Source organism: Pyrus communis, chromosome 2 (assembly GCF_963583255.1).
Source record: "Pyrus communis chromosome 2, drPyrComm1.1, whole genome shotgun sequence".
Lineage (NCBI taxonomy): Eukaryota > Viridiplantae > Streptophyta > Magnoliopsida > Rosales > Rosaceae > Pyrus > Pyrus communis.
This window is the reverse complement of record NC_084804.1, coordinates 6830956-6852278: the sequence shown is the minus strand read 5'-3', so window position 1 is coordinate 6852278 and position 21323 is coordinate 6830956. Positions and strand designations below refer to the sequence as shown.

The following is a 21323-nucleotide window of genomic DNA, read 5'->3' as shown; positions in this document are numbered from 1 at the left end:
TCTGAAGGTTTCTCTCTCTCTGCAAAATCTAGCAGAGCATATTCTCTTCATCTGCTTACAATTCACACACACTCTGTGCTTTACATAACCGTTAGAATCCAAGGTGGATTCTCTCTCTTCACAAAACAATCTCAACCTTACATCTAGCTAGTTGCTAGGATCATTACACTTGGTATTTTAAACTCAAGTGAATACACAAATTTGATACACAGCTTATTTCCTAATCAGTTATGGACTTACAATTCAACAGAACCTTCTATCACTCTTCAATAATTGCTTTCAAGTAAGTGTTTGCTCGTTCAACATGACTTGCAGGGACATCGGACCAAATAATTTCTCCGGAACACTCCCTCCAGAACTTGGTAATTTAGTCAAGCTCAAGGAACTGTAAGTGCTTCGTTAAATCATCAAATTTGAATTACATGTTAATTCCTTACGGATGAGCAAAAATTGCACTTTATAGTATGAAATGGGTATTAATCAGTTGCCTTATGATTTTTCACAGTTACATGGACAGCTGTGGACTCAGTGGTGAAATTCCTTCAACATTTGCCAAGCTCACCAACATGCAAACCCTGTAAGAACGGCTCTTAAATCGTATTTTACATTTGTTCGTTTATCCAGTACTTTGAGATTGCTTTTCTTGGATGAGCTTGGTATAAGTCAACTTTTTGAATTTTAGCTGGGCATCGAACAGTCCTTTCTCAGGCAAGATACCTGATTTCATAGGGAATTGGACACAACTCGCTGATTTGTAAGTAGAGAAACCTTTGATCTTTTGCAGTTTATGAAAGCAGACCTGAGATGGATAATTTGTTCACAAGCTTCTTATATGTTTCTGTAGGCATTTACAAGGGAGCTCTTTCGAGGGCCCAATACCAACCAGCTTTTCTCAACTGATCGCATTGAAAACTCTGTAAGCACAAATGTAGGCGAATCAGTGATATATACAATGGAAGCTCCTCTCTTGATTTCATAAAAAATCTGAAAAGCTTGACTAAATTGTAATTCTCTCTCTCTTTCTCCGAAGACGGGATTTCAGTTGATTTTGCATATAATGATGTAGGCGAATCAGTGATATATACAATGGGAGCTCCTCTCTTGATTTCATAAAAAATCTGAAAAGCTTGACTAAATTGTAAGCGAAGATTCTCATCGATCCAGATACTTTCATCTAACTTCTTTTTCCTTTTGAAATTTGATATCTTACTCCACTACTTTTTATCAAATTTTATGTTTTTGGAATACAGAAAACTACGAAACGCATTAATCACTGGTACCATCCCATCTGATATTGGAGACTATCGAATTCTACAGATACTGTACGTACCAGCGCATATAAGCTTAAGTCCCAAGGCTTTTGTTTCATTCTGACTGCTCCTCTTAACTTATCGTTGGTGTTGCAGGGATCTGAGTTTCAACAATTTGACAGGCCAACTCCCAAGTCTTTTGTTCAGCTTGAGTTCTCTTACATCCTTGTAATCCCCGTCTTTATTATTATCTTTTTATTGCCTTATCTTACATAAGTTATCAAATCCTTAACATTCCCTACTTTGATTGAAGATGTGGACTAATCCTTCTAGATTTTGTGCACAGCTGACCTTTTGTTGTTCATCTATTTTTCTTTTCTGGGTGCCTTCTACTATAATCCAAATGGCCAGGTTTCTTGGAAACAATAGTCTGTCCGGACCTCTTCCGAGCCAAAAGAGCAATCAACTTCAGACTATGTAAGTCCTCGTTTCTTAAAGTACTCATATAGAATGCACAGTGCATGTATGTGTTTGTGTATAATCGTAAACATTCTAATCCTATCTTACACAAGTTCTTAATAACTTTCATGCATTTTGTGCCTTATGATTCTATTTTGTTATTTGCAGAGATTTGTCTTACAATTTTTTATCAGGAAGCTTTCCCCAGTGGGTGACCACAATATCGCAACTGTACATGTCCTTTTATCTTTCATCTTCATTTTACAATTTAAATCACCATAATATGTTTGGATAAAAAATTATCCTTGAGATTCGTTTTCACAGTGCTACTTGCCTACTAAGTTTTGATCTTGTACATGGATTTTTCATTTGATAAAGATATATTTCTTCATATGTTGATTGATTAATGTTTTATGCAGGAACTTAGTGGTCAACAACTTCACATTTGACAGTTCAAACATAACGTGAGTTGAAGTTTCTCTTACTCGTTTTTAGACAAGCAATACTATCACTACTCTTCCACTTCATGATTCTATTTAGATAACTAATAATTGTTCTCTGTTTGCAGTCTTCCTGGATTAAATTGCCTCCAGAGAAATTTTCCATGCAATCGAAATGCCCCACGATGTAATTTGTTCTTATGTCACCCATCATTTACTATTTTAACGCAACGTCATGTTAGAAATATGTGACTGATGAACATTAGCATGAGTCTTCAATTTGACGTTTCATCACTAATCATGGCCAGCTTCTGGTATTACATGAAACTTTACAGATGCAAACTTCTCAATCAAGTGTGGTGGAAAACAAATGACGGGAAGTGATGGCATATTGTATGAGACTGAAGACTCGGCTCTTGGCCCAGCAACATTCAATGTAACCAGTACAGAGAAATGGGCTGTCAGCAATGCCGGTTTGTTTTCTACATACAGAAAGAACGCATCCTTTCTAGTGAATACCCTTGCACAAGTCACCGGAACAGATGTGACCCCGGAGCTTTTCCAGACTTCAAGAGTGTCCCCAGGATCACTGAGATACTATGGCCTGGGCCTTGAGAATGGCCCCTACACTGTAACATTGCACTTTGCAGAGACGGTTTATGAAAGTCGCACTTCGAAAACTTGGAAAAGTCTAGGACAGCGTGTATTTGATATCTATATTCAGGTAAGACTGCTGATAAAATAAAAATTCTAACTGATTTGAAGTAAACACCTCATTGGACAGGTTTTCGATGTTTTAAGCTACATTAACTAAAGATAGTGATTTAAAGGAGACTAGAAGTATCACCTACCTCTTCATTTGGTTGCTAGGGTACCCGCAGGATGAAGGACTTTGACATATCGAATGAGGCAGGTGGTGTTAACCGAGCAGTTGTGAGAAAATTTAATGTTAGCGTGTCAGAGAATTATCTTGAAATTCATCTGTTCTGGGCTGGTAAAGGGACTTGTTGCATACCTGATCGTAGTGATTACGGACCACTAATAGCAGCTGTCCATGCTGCTTCAGGTATAGTATGTGTTAACTTATAGAGATTTCCTATGAGTGGTTTAAATGTATTTTTCAACTGTTAATTGATACTGAAGAATTCGTCTGTTTTATCGCTCAGATTTTACACCAACCGTTTCTGGGATTCCACCAACTACTCCAGGAAAGAAGAGTAGGACTGGGTTGATAATTGGTATTGCAGTTCCTGTTGGAGTTGTGAGCTTGCTATTAATATCTGCGATTCTATATATGAGGAGGAAAAAATCAGAAAAAGAGGACGATGAAGGTAAATGACCATATTATTAGTGGTATCCAATTCAGGTTTCTCTGCTCTAACATTAACACACAGAAATAAGAATGCTTTCACGAAAGTAAAACTTATGTCATACTGTTTCGTGAATGTGCAGATATTCTAGGATTAGGCACCCGACCATATACTTTCAGTTATGCTGAATTGAGAGCTGCAACTGAAGATTTTAATCCTTCAAATAAGCTAGGAGAGGGAGGATATGGCCCCGTTTATAAGGTGAAATCTATATTACATCAATATCATGTACTTGAAGTAATGACGAGAAATGAGAGAGAGCGAGTGAGCGAGAGAAGAAACTATATCTTCTTTTTTCTTTCCTTTCACGTCACTAAATTGTGTTTCTGTGTACATTGTAGGGTACACTTTTTGATGGTAGAGTAGTGGCTGTGAAGCAACTTTCAGTAACATCTCACCAAGGGAAGAGTCAATTTGTATCTGAAATTGTTACCATATCTGCTCTGCAACATCGGAATCTAGTGAAATTGTATGGATGCTGCATCGAAGGCAGCCACCACATTTTGGTTTATGAGTATCTTGAAAACAAAAGCCTTGATCAGGCACTTTTTGGTACAAACCTATCTACTATTAGGTTGCATAGAAACATCATTTTCTGCAGTTTCAAGCACTCTAAAATTACTTAAAAAATGTTTTTGATTAGATTTCACTAATATTTCAGGGACAAGTAACTTGCACTTTGACTGGCCTACTCGATTCAATATATTGTTAGGAACAGCAAGAGGACTTGCTTACCTTCATGAGGAGTCAAGGCCAAGGGTTGTACATCGAGATGTCAAAGCCAATAATATTTTGCTCGATGCAGAACTTTCCCCAAAAATATCAGATTTTGGATTGGCAAAGCTTTATGATGACAAGAAAACCCACATCAGCACCCGAGTTGCAGGGACAATGTAAGCCATCCTTTATTGTTTTTCCACAGGTTACATATATTATAGCCACACACATTTATACTTGCATGAAATTTTAAGACACATCATGTTAATAATGCCACTAATGATCTCAAGAAACATTGTGCAACCATTTGATTATCTTGCATTGCAGAGGCTATTTGGCACCGGAGTATGCATTGTTTGGACATTTGACAGAGAAGGCCGATGTGTTTGGTTTTGGAGTCGTTGTTTTGGAGATCCTCAGCGGGAGACCAAACTCTTACAATAACTTGGATCCAGAAAAGATTTATCTTCTTGAATGGGTAGGAATTGCATTCGTTTAGCTTCATTTTGGCATTGTTGTGAAAAACTTATTTATACGTTCCTTTGACCGTGGCATGATGTTTTTTCAGGTATGGACTCTACATGAAAACAACCAAACTCTCGGGCTGGTGGATCCCAGATTGACAGAGTTTGACCAAACTAAAGCGACTAGAATGATAAGAGCAGCTCTCCTGTGCACGCAGGCATCACCAATGACGAGGCCATCTATGTCACGCGTGGTGGCAATGCTCTCTGGAGATATTGACATAGGCATTGTCATGTCAAAGCCGAGCTATTTGACAGATTATGATTTTAAAGATGTAACGACATTGTCAACAGGTAACTTTTTGATGAAGGATGATACCCCATCAACTACTTCCAAGCATAGTAATGTTCGCCTCAACTATCAGCCCGAAGGCAGCAATGCAAGTGGTGCTAACACCCTCGGGGTTAACCCTGCACCTTCTCCTGTAAATGTCACTTAGTCATTGCTCGCTGGCATTAGAGGACAAGGAAGGTGATAAATAATGGGAAATGATTTCCGCATGCTTCTTTTATCCATTTGTGCACCCCTGTACTTATCCTTGGGTCTTTTCTGCCTCTAAGGTTTTGGCTATGATGATGTATATCTAAAACAAGATACGATTTTATAGATATTTGAGTCAAAATTGCATGTCAATTTTGTGTTAGTATGTTGCAGTGTAAATCTCCTCTTTTAATAAAAAGGAAAAAAAATGGAAGTTTCTTTTTCAATAGTTGGTGTTATTCACATTCTCATTTTAACTTCTCACACATTTTTTTGGTAATTTTTTTCTTTTGGCCTTTTTTAATTCATTCGATGATCCGACAACTGAAAATTGAGAAGAGTGAGTGGAGGTAAAAATAGGTGTGAATAGCACCACCATTTTCTATCTAATAGCCAAGTACATATAATAAAACATAAGCAATCTTAGTAGATGCCTATAAACAAAAGCCACGAGTTGGCTCTAGACGAGTTATTGTCAATTATTGATTGATTACGTTGTCACCTTAATGGACTCTTTGGTAGGGTTTTTGCATAAGCCAACTCTTTTACACGAGTGATTGTTAACTGTTGGTTGATCAGTGTCACCTGAAGAAAATCTTTGGTTAAATTGCTATGCAAGTGTCACCTTTCAAAAATAAGTGGTCTCAACGGTGGGGCCGAGTAAAACCAAAATGTAGGGAAGTTCATGCTCACCAAAGCAAATCTCAGTTGAAAAATAACCTCGGATCAATCAAAAATTCCAAAGCAAGATCAACCCGTTTAAGAATGCGGAAAGTTAGTTAGTTTTGACTTTGCATTTAGCATGCATGCTTTGTTTCTACATGATCACTCATATGTGCACTATTCTCTCTCTCTCTCTCTCTCTCTCTCTCTCTCTCTCTCTCTCTCTCTCTCTCTCACAAAAAATGATGAGTATAATGTAATTTCACTTAACCATATTTTACTGTTTTTATAGAAGTATCACCTACGGATGATGTTAAGATATATCGAATATTAGAAATAAAAAAATAAAAAAACAAAATCCTCTTATTCCCACTCCCACCTACGTTCTCTCTCTACCTCTCTATTTTCCATTTTAAAAGCAAAAATAAAAAATGTTAATACACACAAAGTATGCAGGCATATGCTAGTTATATATATATATATATATATATATATATATATATATATATATATAATCAGTATTTGTGTATAATTAATTAAATATTCAAGAGCCAAACAACGAAGGGCATTTGGATAGCCAAGTGTGTCGGCATTGACCCTTGCACCATCGCCATGGATTTGGAAGGTAGCAATAGCAGCGAGAGAGGCGAGGTAATCATCTTTATGTTTAAAGTAATGTTAGGAAGATTAAATTTATAAACTAAATTATGTGACACCAATAAAAAATGAGAACATTTATCAACGTTTAAATAATAATCCAATAATTAACTTCTATGTCATTTAGTTTACAAAATTTAATCTACAACTTTATTCTCTTGAGCATTACTCTTATGTTTAGTTGGATTATCAAAAATGGGCTTTATATTTTTGCAACTCATCAGCGTAGTTTTTTATGTTTCAAGCTCTTCAGTTTAGTCATTTATCCATTGCCTTGGTCATTAAAATTGTCCTTGCCGTCCACTTCCATTAGAAAGTCTGTCAGGATGCTGACGTGACATTCATGCGAGGACAAAACCAATTGTGTAATGCCATGTGGATTAAATAAAGAAAATAAATTTTGTTGCATAGTATAAAAATTAAAAGGAAAGGGGGCGGTGGCGGAGCCCTTTTCTCCAAGAAAGTTAGCGTCTTTGTGGTATTGGGTTAGGTTGGTATTGCTGGTCATGTGCTTAGGGTTGATGGCTGGGGTTTCTGCAAAATGGGAAACAAAAACATTCAGTAATCCAGTGCTTGCTGTTCTGGTCTTTGCTTCTGTGGCATTATTTCCCACCATACTTTTACCATCTTCACATAATCACATGGCTATATATATGACTTTTGATGAGCGATTAAAATCGAATTTAGAAAATGTATATAAGATTAAAAACGATTCATGTGAAACCAGCCTTTTCTCCCTCTCTACTCGATTGTCACCACCCCCTCTCTCTCCCACCCACCCCCTATCAGTAAAACTCCCTAAAATTTATCATTTGGTGAAAATTTATCATGACATCTCAGTTTTTAGATGGAAAAACTAACAGAATGATTTTTTTTTTTGAGAAATTTTATTTGAACCTATATAACCTCGCTCTACACCCAACTTAAATTGAAAATATGAATTGTCAGTTTTACCCTATTCTATAATTATCATCAAATATAAGATGAAATCAGAAATCAAACTAAAATTTATCAATAAACCCACTTCCAGTTCCAATGACAACTGAGGGCCTAAGTTAATTATTATTACTAGTGTATGTGTATGTATAAAATGATTTTGAGTCCTATAATTCATGCAGATTTGAATTATTGTGGCTAAAACCCAAGTGATGCCTAAGAATATGGATTTACAGATTACAATTCCACCACCCAATACACCTAATCTTAAAACCAAGGTAAAAACTTGAGATTAAAGCATTTGAAAAATGCTACTGCATTTGTTTATGAAGCGGCTATGGGATAAAAACAATGGGAATGCAATTCAGATAAAGCACACAAGGATTAAAACCAACTCGATTTCTATTGTAAGAGAAATAAGCATATTGTTTTAACATTTCAATATCAAATAAGCACAAAAACACCATAACATTTGAGTTAATTACTTCATCTAATCTTGTCTGCTCACATAACTTCACGATTCCAAATTGCTTGTTTGACCAATTCATCAAACACGATTCCATATATGTATGGACATTACACTCTCAATCAACAAGTTGTGGAAAAGTAGTTGTAGAACACTAATTTTGGATTTTTATTTTTAAAATGGGTGTAAAGATAAATTTGCATATTATATTAGGTTTGTGAGGGTAGTTTAGGTAGTAAAATTGGGTTTAAAGAGATATTGATAATTTAATTAAAAACTATATAGGTATAAAAAATAAGTTGGGTGTAGAAAGAGATTATATGGATTCAAATAAAATTTCTCTTTTTTTTTTTTTTGAAAATAATTTAAAACCTTATACTAATGTTATTTTTGGAAAGCAGAAGAAAAACTCATGGGTGTTTTTCTAAATAATTCCCACTATTTAAAACGCTAAATTGTCGTACACTATTAACGTGGTCACATATCAGGTCACCCGTTTCACCATATATGGACACTAACCATAATTAATGTAGCCGCACAAAAATGAGGCTGATTTCATCTAATCCAAATCCTCTCTAAATCCTCTTTGTGAGAATTTCGGAGACATGTGAATCGTATCCGTTTATCGTACATTATGTGGTCAATTTTCTTTAGGTACTATTTGTGTTCAATTTTGAATAATAAAACTTAAAATGATTTCTGACCACACGATGTATGATGAACGGACACGATTCATGGATCCCAGGGATCCTCACAAAGAGAATCCATAGAGGATATCCTCATAAAGAGAATCCAAAGAGAATCTTCATTCGATTTCATGTGCTTGCAGAACTTCAAAGAGCACATCAAATATCAAATCTAGGGATATGACATGATTGTTGATGATTGACTTATTATTTAAGTATAGGGTTTAATATTGATTAAAGTCCTTATTTTTTATAATGACACTGACACATAGTTTATAAATTGGATCTAAAAAGTTGATCTACCTAACATTACTTTAAAATTAAAAATAAATAAAAAAAAGGCAACATTTTAAATGAAATTAATTTGGAACAAATTCATGTAATTATAAGTGATCATAATATATATGGCAAATACAGCTCAAATCCTCGTATATATTCACTCTTCGTACTTCTTCCTCTGCAATTTGGTTTAATCAGGATGACAATACATTCGAGAAACGGATCGCCCTATTTGCGCTGGCAGTTTCAGACATTTTGCTCATAAATATGTAAGCTCATTAACTAGATAACCCAGGAATTACTTGACTGATGGCCAATCTTAGCCATATACAGAGATCAAATCTTCTGTACTTATTTGGATATTATATATATACAGGTGGTACCATGATATCGGTCGGGAGCATGCTGCGAGCAAACCTTTACTAAAAACTATTTTTCAGGTGCTCATCTTAACTGTAACCATGTACTTATATCTCAACATTCATTGTTATTATTTGACATTTTCTGGTTTTTGAATCTTCTTTTTGGTTTTTGTCAATGTTTGTGAATATGTAAAAGGTTATGATGCGCTTATTCAGCGATCCCCCTAAGAAAACGACGCTAATGTTTGTTGTGCGTGACAAGCCATCAAAGGTACTGAGAAACATATCAAAAGAATGATGTTTTTTAAATAGAAAATATAGAGAAATGATAGAAAATGCACGTCAATTTTCTTTCCTTTAGACACCTTTGATTAATTTTTGTTAGTTGTTTCAGTTTGATAGTCAGAAATAAAAGAAAAGTGTGTAAGAGGATAAAAAGAGTGCGTGGGAAAAATTCTAAATTTGTTTACATATTAACTGTCTTGTTTGCCGGTGTTCGTTTAGGCCCCTTTTGTACTGCTGGAGAAGCGCTTAAGGGAAGACACAGAGAAGGTAGTTTTGTCGGTCCCCTTTTTATTCTTTTATTTTTTTTTTTTTTTTTTTTTTTTTTCTTCTGTATCTGCTCATATATATCTATATTCTACACTCTGCAGATGTGGAATGCAGTTTCAAAGCCCCAAGCCCATAAAAATTCCCCGCTCACTGTGTTTTTTAATGTGAGTTCGATCTCTTACACCTTCCACTGCTAGCTGACAGTCTGACAGCCTGCGTGTTCTTTGTCTCTGATTTTAACATTTTTGAAATAAGGGTACAAGTAGTTGCTTTGTCCAACTATCAAGAGAAGGAGGAGAAGTTCAAGGAGGAGGTAACCCTTACACTATATATATCAGAAGCAATTCACCATGTCCTAAAATCATAATATTGCCCATTCCATTTTCTTTTTTCTTGGGTTTTAATTCCTGGGGTATGTTTTAGCATCTGTTCGAAAGCCGCACCTGCATTAGGCTAAGAAATTTACCATATGTGAGGGGGCGTGTTGAGAGTATGAATCCACATAGGGTGTAGGGTTGTACCCATGCATGGGTTCAAAATTTCACCTCCCCGAAATTTTTAATTAATTAGTTACCAAACGAATAGTATATATGTTTTTATTTTTGTTAAATTGAAAGCCGAAAACTGTTGTCAAACAGCCTTAAGTAAATTCATTCGTTGTTAGAGTTTAGTAGATAGATACTTACAAGTATGGCCTGCACATATCATGCAGGTTGCTCAACTGAGGCAGCGCTTTGTCAATTCTATTTCTCCAGGAGGCCTTGTTGGTGATAAAAGGAGCGTTGTCCCTGCCTCAGGATTTTCTCTTAGTGCACAGGAGATGTGGAGAGTAATCAAACTGAACAAGGACCTGGACCTTCCTGCTCACAAGGTTTATTAGTTTCCTCAACTCCCAGTTAAAGAATTTAATTCATTTGTGGCCACACCTCTCTTATGCATACACTGTACCTTAATTAGGTTATGGTTGCCACTTTGCGGTGTGAAGAGATTTCCACCGATATATTCAAACAGTTGATGGAAAATAGAGTATGTATCTTATACTTAACTATAATCCATTTGATGCTTTGAAATTCTTCTACTTAATTCTATACCATGAACAAAGTCTTACATGAACATAATTTAGGGCTGGTTGGCATTGCAAAAAGCTGCTGAAACTGGTCCTGTACCAGATTTCGGTAGAAGGGTCAGCTCAATTCTATACAACTATCTTTCTGAGTAAGTTCCACTCTAGCTTTACTACTTATGACTTTATTTGTATGCCTTGAGAAATATATATCTTGCTTATTTGTGCATCACATACAGATATGACAAGGAGGTCGTGTACTATGACGAAGGTGTAAGGAAGATGAAACGACACATGTTGGAGTCGAGAGCATTGCAGGTATGGCTACTTTATCTTCCTCTCTGGCTAATTGTTTTGTGTCAAAGACTTATTGTTTACAGGTTAGGACGGTTCTTTGTGCCCAATGTAAACTTGTACTGAGTAAGTATTTTTCCCTCAAAACAAAAGAATACGAATAGAACTAAATTGTTCTTAATGTTAGAAAATAGGGGCACAGTATGATATTTGTGCCTGTAAGTTTGTGCTCTACGAGTATTTTTCTAATAGTGTAGTTAACAAAAATTTTAGTTAGGTCTGCATACTGCAGTTCAAGAAAATAGGGGCACAGCAGTATGATATTTGTGCTTGTAAGTTCATGTTCTTGGTAAATATACAGGTTCAGTTTCTTAGGCAGTTCCATGTATGAGGAATGCATGTTCAAGAGATACAATATATAATACTGAAAATTTGATATTACCCCTTGAAACTATATTTTCCTCTACTAAAATCCATTTCCTTTTGTTTTCTTGAATAAAGCCCATTGACTAGCCTCCAACTAAACAATTTCTTTAATTAAGTTTGACTTTTCAAATTGTGTATTTTCCAAATACCTAAACTACCCCTATTAATACTTGGATGAGATTTTTGGATCAGTGACCTGTTATATTATATTTTACAAAATAATTCATGTCATTCATTGTATATTGACTATATTCAATGTATTAACTTTCAAATTGTTTTAACGTGCCAATTGAAAAATAATAATACTAATTTCATAATTTTGTGCATTAAATATATAAGTTAATTTACCTACCAACACAACATTAAACCTAAACAACTTCGGCTAATACTCCAATCCCTAATACACAAAACAAAAGCTATATGTTCCGCACAATTTTTATCTACAAAATAGTCTAATTTACTTATTCCATCAAACCAAATTTAAAGGGTCTAATTTAATTCCAAAATGGTCTAATTTACCTACATGATTTATGTACATTAGATTAAACGTTTATTTAATTGCGCACAAGCACAAACCCACAACATTCGAACATTATCTAATATCACTATTATTTTTATTTTTTTGGAATAGGTAAATTAATTTAAATGTAGGTAATTAGTATAATATTTGTGTGTAGGTAATTACATGATTCAAAATGCAGGAAAATTAGTATAATATTTTATAAGTATGTAAATTAATTTGTATGTAGGTAATTACATAATTCAAACAATATTATTTTTTCCGTACAAGATATGTCTTTTTTTTAATTTGGTAAATTAATTTATATATGTTGCTAATTTTATGATGCAAGAAAGGTAAAATATCCATATGGATTTAATTGCTCATCATAATTAGGATGAGCAATAACATTTATTGACCAAATTAGGATTTTGTGGCATAAGTTGTAAATGTATTGTAATACTTGGTCATAAATTTGTCTACGTGACAGGGTATTTGAAATTTGGGTTTTATTTGAATGTTTAAATTTAGGTAGGTTGTTATTTGAAAAATAAGAGTTTCGCCTATATAATATATGTATATATGAAATATTCAACCGAACCATAATTCAATGTCAATCACCCTTTTATTTTATTTTTATTTATTACCATTCCTATTCGTAATCTTGCTTTCTTCTGGACTGTACAGTGTGCCCAGGCTGTGTACAATACCATGTTGGGACACTTAAGCTCTAATGCATTTGAAAGGTTTAAAGCGGGGGTAACGTCACTGGACCCAGAAAAAGGATTTGCTGCGTCTCTTCGTGCCTGTATTCTTTCTTCCATGCATGAATTTCGCCAAGGATGTGCTGGTATATATAATATCCTTTGTCATTCTGTTAATTGTTTCTCAAGACACAAATTTCTTTAAACTTACATCATTGTTGGCATTTCATCTACTTAATTGGATGAATTGAATTAAAGGAAAATTAATGAAAAAGACTTGACAACTTGGAGTTTTAACGATAAGGACAAAATAAAGGGTAAAGTGAACAGTACCAGGTTTGACTTTTTAATATAAAAATATGATTTTTCGTTAAAATGAACAATACCGTAGGTTTTTCGTTAAAACTCTCTTGAATTAACCATGCAAGCTATCCTTGCAGATGCTGCCGTACAACATAGTAATTGGAGTTTCTCAAGCATTGTAGAAAAGCTTCAACGTGATGTAAATGCACATGCATTATGTGTCCGTAGTGCAAAGTTGTCAGAATTGAAGGACAAATATGAGGTAAAATTTCTACACAAAACTAATTTCGTTCCACTGTCTAATATATGTTAGTCGCACATACAATGATGGAGTCAATCTCCATATTAGAGACCGTATACCAGTAACTTGTTGATTTCTTAGAGACTAATAGATAGTGTATGAGCAATGATAGGGTTAACTTCTTAGAGACTAAACTCAATGTAGTCAGTTATATGTGCTTCATTCAATATATAGAATTATTAAATAAATTATATGTTGATTATACATTATTACTTAAATTACTTAATTAGGAGCATCTTGTATTACAGTATAATGCTATTTTCTCTCCATTTATAAGTGGAAATTCTTAGGTTAGACTCCCTTGAATGACAAGTTCGTTATCAATTTATCATGACTTTGTCATTGTGGGGCTTAGGCTTAGCCGAAAAATCTCCCCACCCCTCAGCGTAAATCATATCATTGTATTAAGAATAAAAGAAAATTACTTATTTGGGAAACTTTGTATAATGTTGACTGTAGGAACAACTTGTTGCATGGTGGAGAAGACATGTGGGTTTCAATAAGAAGAATTCTTATGCTTGAGACTGAAAATGCAATAGCAAGGTTATCAACTATAAAAGTTAGTTTTGAGTTGAAAGAGACTGAAGACGCTCTTCCCTCGAGCTGGCAAAAGGTATTTACTCATTTAATGTATTTTGCTTAATTTATATAATAAGTAATGTTAGGTTAACTAAATTTACAAACTAAATTATATGTTATTAATAAAAAAAATACGCACGTTAATCAAGACTTAAGTAATAATCTAATCAACTTCTATATCATTTAGTGTACGAAATTTAGTCTACAAATTTGGTATCCCCCTAGATAAAAGTCATACACTATGTGTGTGTTTAAGGATAATGTTAGGAAGACTAAATTTATAAACAAAATTTTGTAAACAAAAGACATGAAATTTGATTATTTGATTATTACTTAAGCGTTGATAAACGTGCTCATTCTTATTGGTAACACATCATTTAATTTGCAAATTTTACAAATTTAGTCTCCCTAGTATTATCTGTGTGTTTAAATATATGACAATTTAAAAAATTAAGAAATTGGAATTAAAATTAAAAAAAGAAAAAAGTAGGAAGCGGGGGAGAGAAGTAGAGGAGTAAAACTATGGTCATATGTGGGTGAGGAAGGAAAAAAAATACAGCAAAAACCTGTTCGTGCGAAATTACTTTAATGCCCATATTTTTTATTTTTTATTATTTTCAGTTATGCATAAAGGGTATAATAGTAATTTTATTGGTTTTTGTTTGACAAATCTGGTTTTATTAATATGTAGTTTATGTATAAGGTAAGAGTAATTTCATTGGTTTTCTTTTAATTATGCATGGAAGGGTATAATAATATTTTTATTGATTTTTAATTGGCAAAGACATTCTATTAATAGATAGTTAGAAGTATAGATATAGATCAGATAAAACAAGAATTATAGATATAGATATATATATATATATATATATATATATATATATATATATATATATATAACTGAATTAACTCCGAACTAGGTTTCATTGAAGGATGCTTTATTCACATCGGCACAATGCCAACAATTGTGGGACAAGTTCAAAGAAAAGACTCAGAAACATATCAAGAAAGCTACTTCAGACGTGGTATATTTTATAACGGATCACCTCTTATCTTACATTTAATTTAATTTAATTCCTAGATTATATCGTGAAGCTTTTATAATTCTTTGCTACTTTGTATTTTCAGGAGGCTCATAAGCACCGTAAAAGGCAAATAGCTATAAAATTAGCACTTGGTACGGCAGCGGCTGCGTGTAATGTGGGTCTCGCAATTTTAGGATTATCACCTGGTCCTTGATCAATACTAGTTTAATGCCCGATTTTATTTCTTGTACATGATATTTTTGTTTTATGTCCGTTAAATTTGTTTGACTTGTAGTTAAATTGGTTAAGAACATGAATTTGAATCCACCTCTCCAATATCATTTGTGTAAAAATAAAATAGTTTGCTTCTTGTTGAAGGTACAAAAAGTTTTAATGTATTTCCTTCTTTCTTGAGAACTTTTACAATTTTATCACGGTTAAATTAACGGATAAAAATTGTTTGAGAAATTAAAACAGCTCTAAGCCGTCAAACTACATGAACACAGGAAAAAGCAATTGTAAACAACACGGATAAAAATTGTTTGAGAGATTTGTTTTGAGCAATTCAAAAATGAAGCACGTAAAATGTAGGTGAGAATCTGCAACAGGAACATATTAATGAAGCAAAAAGAGCCTTCACCTGCTTCTTAAAACAACACACGGCATGCCCACTCGCTCAGCTCCAGCCACACCAGACTGGCTTCCTGCAACAAGAACACAATCGCATACAGCTCTCAAAGCAGCAATTATCTTCTCTAAGCAAACGTTGGAATCAGCCCAAGCGAACAAGAAATTCGGTCATAGAATAGACAGCCTAGCACTCTACTCAGTTATTAAGACAACTAATATGACGCTGAAATATTAAATTGCGATCAAGAAAAGTAAATACCGTAGCAAAGAAAACAAGGACAAGAACTTGCACAGCGTTTGCCGACCATAAGAGCAAAGAATTAAATACCAGATATATGAAATCACTCTTTAAGTTCAGCGCTGAATCATACATAATCGCACAAACGGTTCAAAATTGGCATATAATCTCTTCCTAGTCTAATGTAAGCAGAATCATATATAAACATGACAAAATCATAAGTCTCTTAAACCCTGAACATCAGAAAACCCACAAAACAAAAATAATCAGTGGACACAGACAAACCCTGAAAGCACCGAATTAACATTAACAAACAATAAAAATCAATGAAACATGCCAACCTTTCAGACGGGCTAGTATCAATATCTACACTCAGCTTTAGCATAGATGCAACCTCCTCTGCAATCCTTTGTTTCTCAGCAGAAACTGACCCATAAACCAATAACAGAGCCCCTTAGTACCCAACCTTCTGCACTGGAAAAATGTATATCACAAAACATATACATGACTATCAACCCAAGATGAAGAGTCTACCTGCTTTTATTGCCTCCTTAGCTACTTGCTCATCCATACCAGACGATAATCCTGTATCGTTTACTAGTTGGGTATACAAACTCTGTTCAATTTCCTTATCTCCGACAATCTTTAGCTTTGAAATTCTTTCCTCGCCAAGCTTTCCAACGACTGATCTGACATTTATAAAGTGTTAAATGGAGTATTAGCACAGTCCTATACCATCCATAAGGAACATAATGAACTAAAACTGGTATGTGGTGGTAAGGATTAATAGAGAGTACTTAACTGCAGCTTTTGGCTCAATATTATATGCACACAAATATGTATGTGTATATGTGCTTTTCTGTGTACTTAACTATATTTTTTAGCATACTTTTATTGTATTTAACTTGCAAACAAAGAGCTAATGACAAGTTGCTTAAGAATGATTAATAGATCAATCAGTCGCATTAAAACTTATCATAATTCTATGTACTATTTTCCACAATGGAAATCGCATATGCTGTCAAGTGACACTAGAATCTGTGCTATTGCAGAAATTTGGAATGAAAAACTAAAATATAAAGTTGCAGTTATGTCAGTGGCTGAGTCCTTTATGACCACATCGAAAGAAACTACTGTCCAATTATAGTCATAGCTACAGTGCATTCCATAGTCTCCAAAGCCCAGAGCATGTTCATAACTGTCTGGAAACTCAACAAAAAAAAAGGCATAAAAACAAAGAATAAAATGTTTGTTATTACCTGGCAATTCGATCCCCACTCTTACTATAAGTTGTCAGTACAACCACAGGTATCCCTTACTTGTATGTATCATCAATAAACCTGCAAATGGAAAGGAGAAAATAAGCCTAACTGTTGGAAACAATGGAGAAACAGGATATACACAAACATCCAACTAGACATGGCATTGACATGCAAATGAAATCTCACTAAAGGTCAACTGATTATTTCTAGTCCAGTTGTTTTTGTTTGTCAATGGTTCATCACTTCTAGCTTCCTATAGATTTAGGATCATCAGTTCATCTAGACTATCAACCAATAGACTCGCGAATATTTGTCAAGAATAAACTCCCAGCATGCCTAAGGCCCAGTCTAAGCCAAAACTTCTGAGAGCAAAAGTCTGGTATATTCTTGAAATAAAATAACAAGTAGCAAGCTACCTTCGATTTCACATCATTTCTTTGGCAACACTTCAGCAGAATTTCCAAATGCTGGTCATGGTGAAAAATATTCACACCCAAGTTCTATGTATTGCTTTAAGCTAATTCCAAATTTTGGAAATTCCGGAAGTATAGCTGAAGCCAAGAATGACTAAATGAGTGCAAATAAAGAGGTTTTGCACATGGTTTTAGTCCACGCTATCCATATTTGAAGAAGGTAAAAATATCAAGCAGAAATTTAGACTCGGTATATTTGAGAGCTAAAAGATTGTGTAATCATCCAAGTAAATTTTCTGTCATCAGAATCTCACTCTTCAACTCCAGGTCGTAAAGTCAAGCTTTCTGACATCAGAAACTCATCCATTGCAATTTTCTGCCAAAAACAAATTAATATTAGCTACTTTCATTCTCCATACGGGAAAGCATGACTTAATTACTTTTTAGATACAAGTCGAAAATAAAAGGACATTTACTCTCCCATTCAGTAATGAGTTTTGTAATTTTAAGGTTTTACCTTGTATTGTAAGATACAAAATAATAAGCTATCAAAGTAACAAGTGAAATGAGTTTGCACTTATCTCAGACAAGCAGCCAGTTCTTTTGTGTAAAATTGATAATTTTCATAGGTGGCTTCAAGTGGAAAATAATAAAAAGGTTCTGTTGTTTTTAAATCAGCCCTGCTCACCTTCCCTGGAAAAATATACAAACAGTTCTCTTATTATTGTTATTAACCGAAAGCAGATCCCTCATTAGCCCTGGAATTATAAATTTTCCTTATTTTTGTTCCTCAGTATACATAACTATATGATCAAAATACTGACTCAAAGACTATAATATTTCCTTTTGTGTATGATCAAGTACCTAAGTCTAGACTTGTATCTCAGTGGTAAGATCAGAAATAAATGTTGAGATGCATCCCTAAAACCATACCTTCTTTGCCCTTAATAAGACCATACCTTCTTTGCAGAACATTTTTCACGAATGACTCCTTCTCACTTGTAGGCAATGAACTAGGCCAACCAATCTGCAGGACAGATTAACCGTAGATTCAGAAGAAAAGATACTAAATGAAGGAAAATTTCGAAGAGCTACTTCAGCTATTCATTATTTTCAAAGACGACAAAAGAGTAACACACCCGATTAAAATACAAATTCACCATATTTTGCTCATCACCAGCGCTCTTCCTGAAAAATTACATAAACTACATTTCAGAACCTTAAGTATAAAAATTGATAAACCTTTAGTCCAGACGCTTATCCGAACCAATTATGATGAACAAGGCAAAGAATGATTGTAAAACGAACAAGTAATATGGGTCAGAATCTTGTGATTTTTCATATCGAAAAACCCTACGACCCAGATACACACTTGGAAATGTAATTAAATTGACTCATACTAGATTGAAGCAAGTCATGAATCATGATTTCAAGCCTACTAAATAACTTAAAGAAAAAGAAACCAAATAAATAACTTAAAGAACAAGAAACCAATTAAATAATCTAAATTCATGAATCTTTACTCATCATTTTAATTTCCCACCTTAGGAGATCCAAGTAAACAGGCTCTGTCCAACTTGCACAGTCAAGTCCAAGCTTCTTAAATGCTGCCAATATATCACAAGAAAAAATACAGTAATATTAACACATAAAACACAATTTAATCAAGAAAATTTAATACAACAGGATGAAAATACTGCATTTTCTCACCTGCATTGAAGGTTTGGCGGTTCCCAACCGATAAGCATCCATAAGAACCCTGAAAGAAACAAAGAGAAATCATCAAGAAAAAGGTCTCCGAGAAAACCCAACTCCAATTCGAACAATGCAGCAAAAAACAGCTTCAATAAACCAAGAAAATAATAAAAATAAAACAAAGAAGCTGTGAAGTAAAGGAAAGCAATTAAATTGAAATGCTTGGAGTAAGAAGGAGAAAGAAATCGTCCCACCCGTCGACTTCGAGGAGAACAGCGAGTTCCTGAGATGGGTTCTGGTCCTGAGCGCTGGATAGCGAGCTGAAAGCGGTGAACCGATCGAAGTGCAGGCATTTTCCGGGAAAAGTTGAGTTTCTTGGGAAAGTGGAGCAAAATGAAGGGACCAAGTTGGGGTTGCTCTTGGGGAGGGCGAAGAAGCGGGCGGTGGGGTTGTTACTTGGCGGGAAAACGGCGGCGGTGGAAGAAAAGGGCTGAGCTCGGAGAATTGAGCACGAAGCGGCATCCATGGCAATTAGCAGAAGAAAGGTGATTGCTTGAAAACGGTTTTTGTTTGATTTACAGCTGACCGGGGAAGAAAATATCAACTTCAACTGAAGAAGAAATAGCGTTATTATGAAATGACTCTTATACCCCTTATGGATTTTCTGTCTGTTGTGTCCTGACGACCCGAAGTTCAACCCTAGAAAAACCCGATATAATTCGGGGCTGATTCGGCAGTCCAATTTCTGTTAAAGCCCATAAAGTTCAAGCTCGTTTTGGGCTTTTTGACCCAAAGTGTTAATTAATAAATTAGCCCATTAGGGATTGTGCTCAATTGCGATCATATTTTTTTTATTTTTTATTATTATTTTTTAAGAAACATAAGAAATTACAACTTGGATTCACTTGGGATTCCTAGTGAACTAAGTCAAAGAACACTTTCGAAGTCGCTCCATGAGGAGGATTAGAAAACCAAATACAAGGGTCACTATATGAGGAGGACTAGAAAACCAAATACAAGGATTTTGTATATTTTTTTTCAATTTGTCAAGAGCGTCTGAATTGCGCTCGTTGAAACTACTTTTTGAATAATTGAAAGTGTTTTTGTAAATTGATTTTGGCTGTCAAAAGCACTTCAATTGTTTTTTTAGGAAGCACCAGATATGTGCTTCTTGCAGAAAACACTTTAAGTGTTTTTTTAGAATCTACTTAGATTTTTATTGAGATTAATTTCAGATTTATTTTCACTAAGAAATATTTTCAGTCATTGTAAAAATATTTCTAAACGAGCCCTAACTTCCCCCTTACGTATGTTGAAAATGAAAGCTATCCAATTGTTATAGCAAAGTTTAATTGTTGTGGTCATGTTCCTCCTGGTCAATATCAACATATTAATGTGAACCGTTGACTCCAGCTCCCAGCAGGTTTATGCCTAGGTGATGGTGACGTGAGCGAAAGGTCATAGATAAAAATTAAATTAAAAAAAAAAAAAACCACAAAATAGAAAATATGAACGATGAACAATAGATAGACGACTTTGCTAATTTAGGTCATAAATTTGATCATGCAAATATTTGGTTATATAGTTTTTCTAGGTAAATTATACATGGAGTTAAGGATATGTTTAAATGTGCTTTTAATAACTAAAAACGTTTGCAGATTACCAAAGACAATTCTAACTATACTAGAAGTAGAGTTAAAAAGCCATTTGCATTTTTAGTAAAAGTTTCAATATACTTCTACTAGAAGTACTTTTACTAAAAGTATTTTTGAGCATAAATTGGTTTTGAAGAAACATTTTAAATTTTTAGTAAAAATTTCAACGCACTTCTAATTGGAAAGATGGACAATCTTTGATCTCGTTGTAACATCTCACATCGTCTAGAAGAGTAGATCATGTAAGCCTTATATGTATATTCTTATCTCTATCTAGCACGAGGCATTTTGAGAGCTCATTGTCTTCGGGTTCCGTAGGAACTCTGAAATTAAGCGAGTAGCGCGCGAGAGCAATCCCAGGATGGGTGACCCACTGGGACAACTAGGAAGTTCT

The 21323-nt window shown here is 34.4% G+C and overlaps 1 protein-coding gene, 2 long non-coding RNA genes and 2 pseudogenes across 3 annotated transcripts; 4 read left to right on the top strand and 1 right to left on the bottom strand.

Annotated features, from left to right (window-relative positions):
* Positions 1-249: 249 nt before the first annotated feature.
* On the top strand, positions 250-799 carry LOC137724513 (uncharacterized). Its single transcript, XR_011067427.1, has 3 exons — positions 250-387; positions 506-577; positions 683-799. It is a non-coding gene; the product is annotated as an uncharacterized lncRNA (long non-coding RNA).
* A 258-nt stretch (positions 800-1057) lies between these two features.
* Positions 1058-5236, top strand: LOC137724647 (probable LRR receptor-like serine/threonine-protein kinase At1g56130; annotated as a pseudogene).
* Positions 5237-6456: 1220 nt separating this feature from the next.
* Positions 6457-13954, top strand: LOC137724646 (protein ROOT HAIR DEFECTIVE 3 homolog 2-like). Its single transcript, XM_068463391.1, has 14 exons — positions 6457-6555; positions 9127-9197; positions 9305-9368; positions 9487-9561; positions 9795-9842; positions 9944-10008; positions 10101-10155; positions 10555-10713; positions 10800-10868; positions 10966-11057; positions 11145-11223; positions 12812-12974; positions 13269-13393; positions 13892-13954. The coding sequence occupies exons 1-14, from the start codon at positions 6517-6519 to the stop codon at positions 13952-13954; spliced, it is 1167 nt and encodes a 388-aa protein (XP_068319492.1). The 5' UTR covers positions 6457-6516.
* Positions 13955-14004: 50 nt separating this feature from the next.
* On the top strand, positions 14005-15266 carry LOC137726941 (uncharacterized). Its single transcript, XR_011067703.1, has 3 exons — positions 14005-14045; positions 14932-15036; positions 15140-15266. It is a non-coding gene; the product is annotated as an uncharacterized lncRNA (long non-coding RNA).
* On the bottom strand, positions 15261-19837 carry LOC137724645 (CBBY-like protein; annotated as a pseudogene).
* Positions 19838-21323: the final 1486 nt, after the last annotated feature.

Excerpts from the sequence above, each read along its gene's own strand:
- LOC137724646 (XM_068463391.1), top strand. The coding sequence starts at position 6,517 with ATGGATTTGGAAGGTAGCAATAGCAGCGAGAGAGGCGAG. Across the intron at positions 9,562-9,794 it reads TGCGTGACAAGCCATCAAAG|GCCCCTTTTGTACTGCTGGA; the intron begins GTACTGAGAAAC and ends GTGTTCGTTTAG. Across the intron at positions 10,009-10,100 it reads CTCACTGTGTTTTTTAATGT|ACAAGTAGTTGCTTTGTCCA; the intron begins GAGTTCGATCTC and ends TGAAATAAGGGT.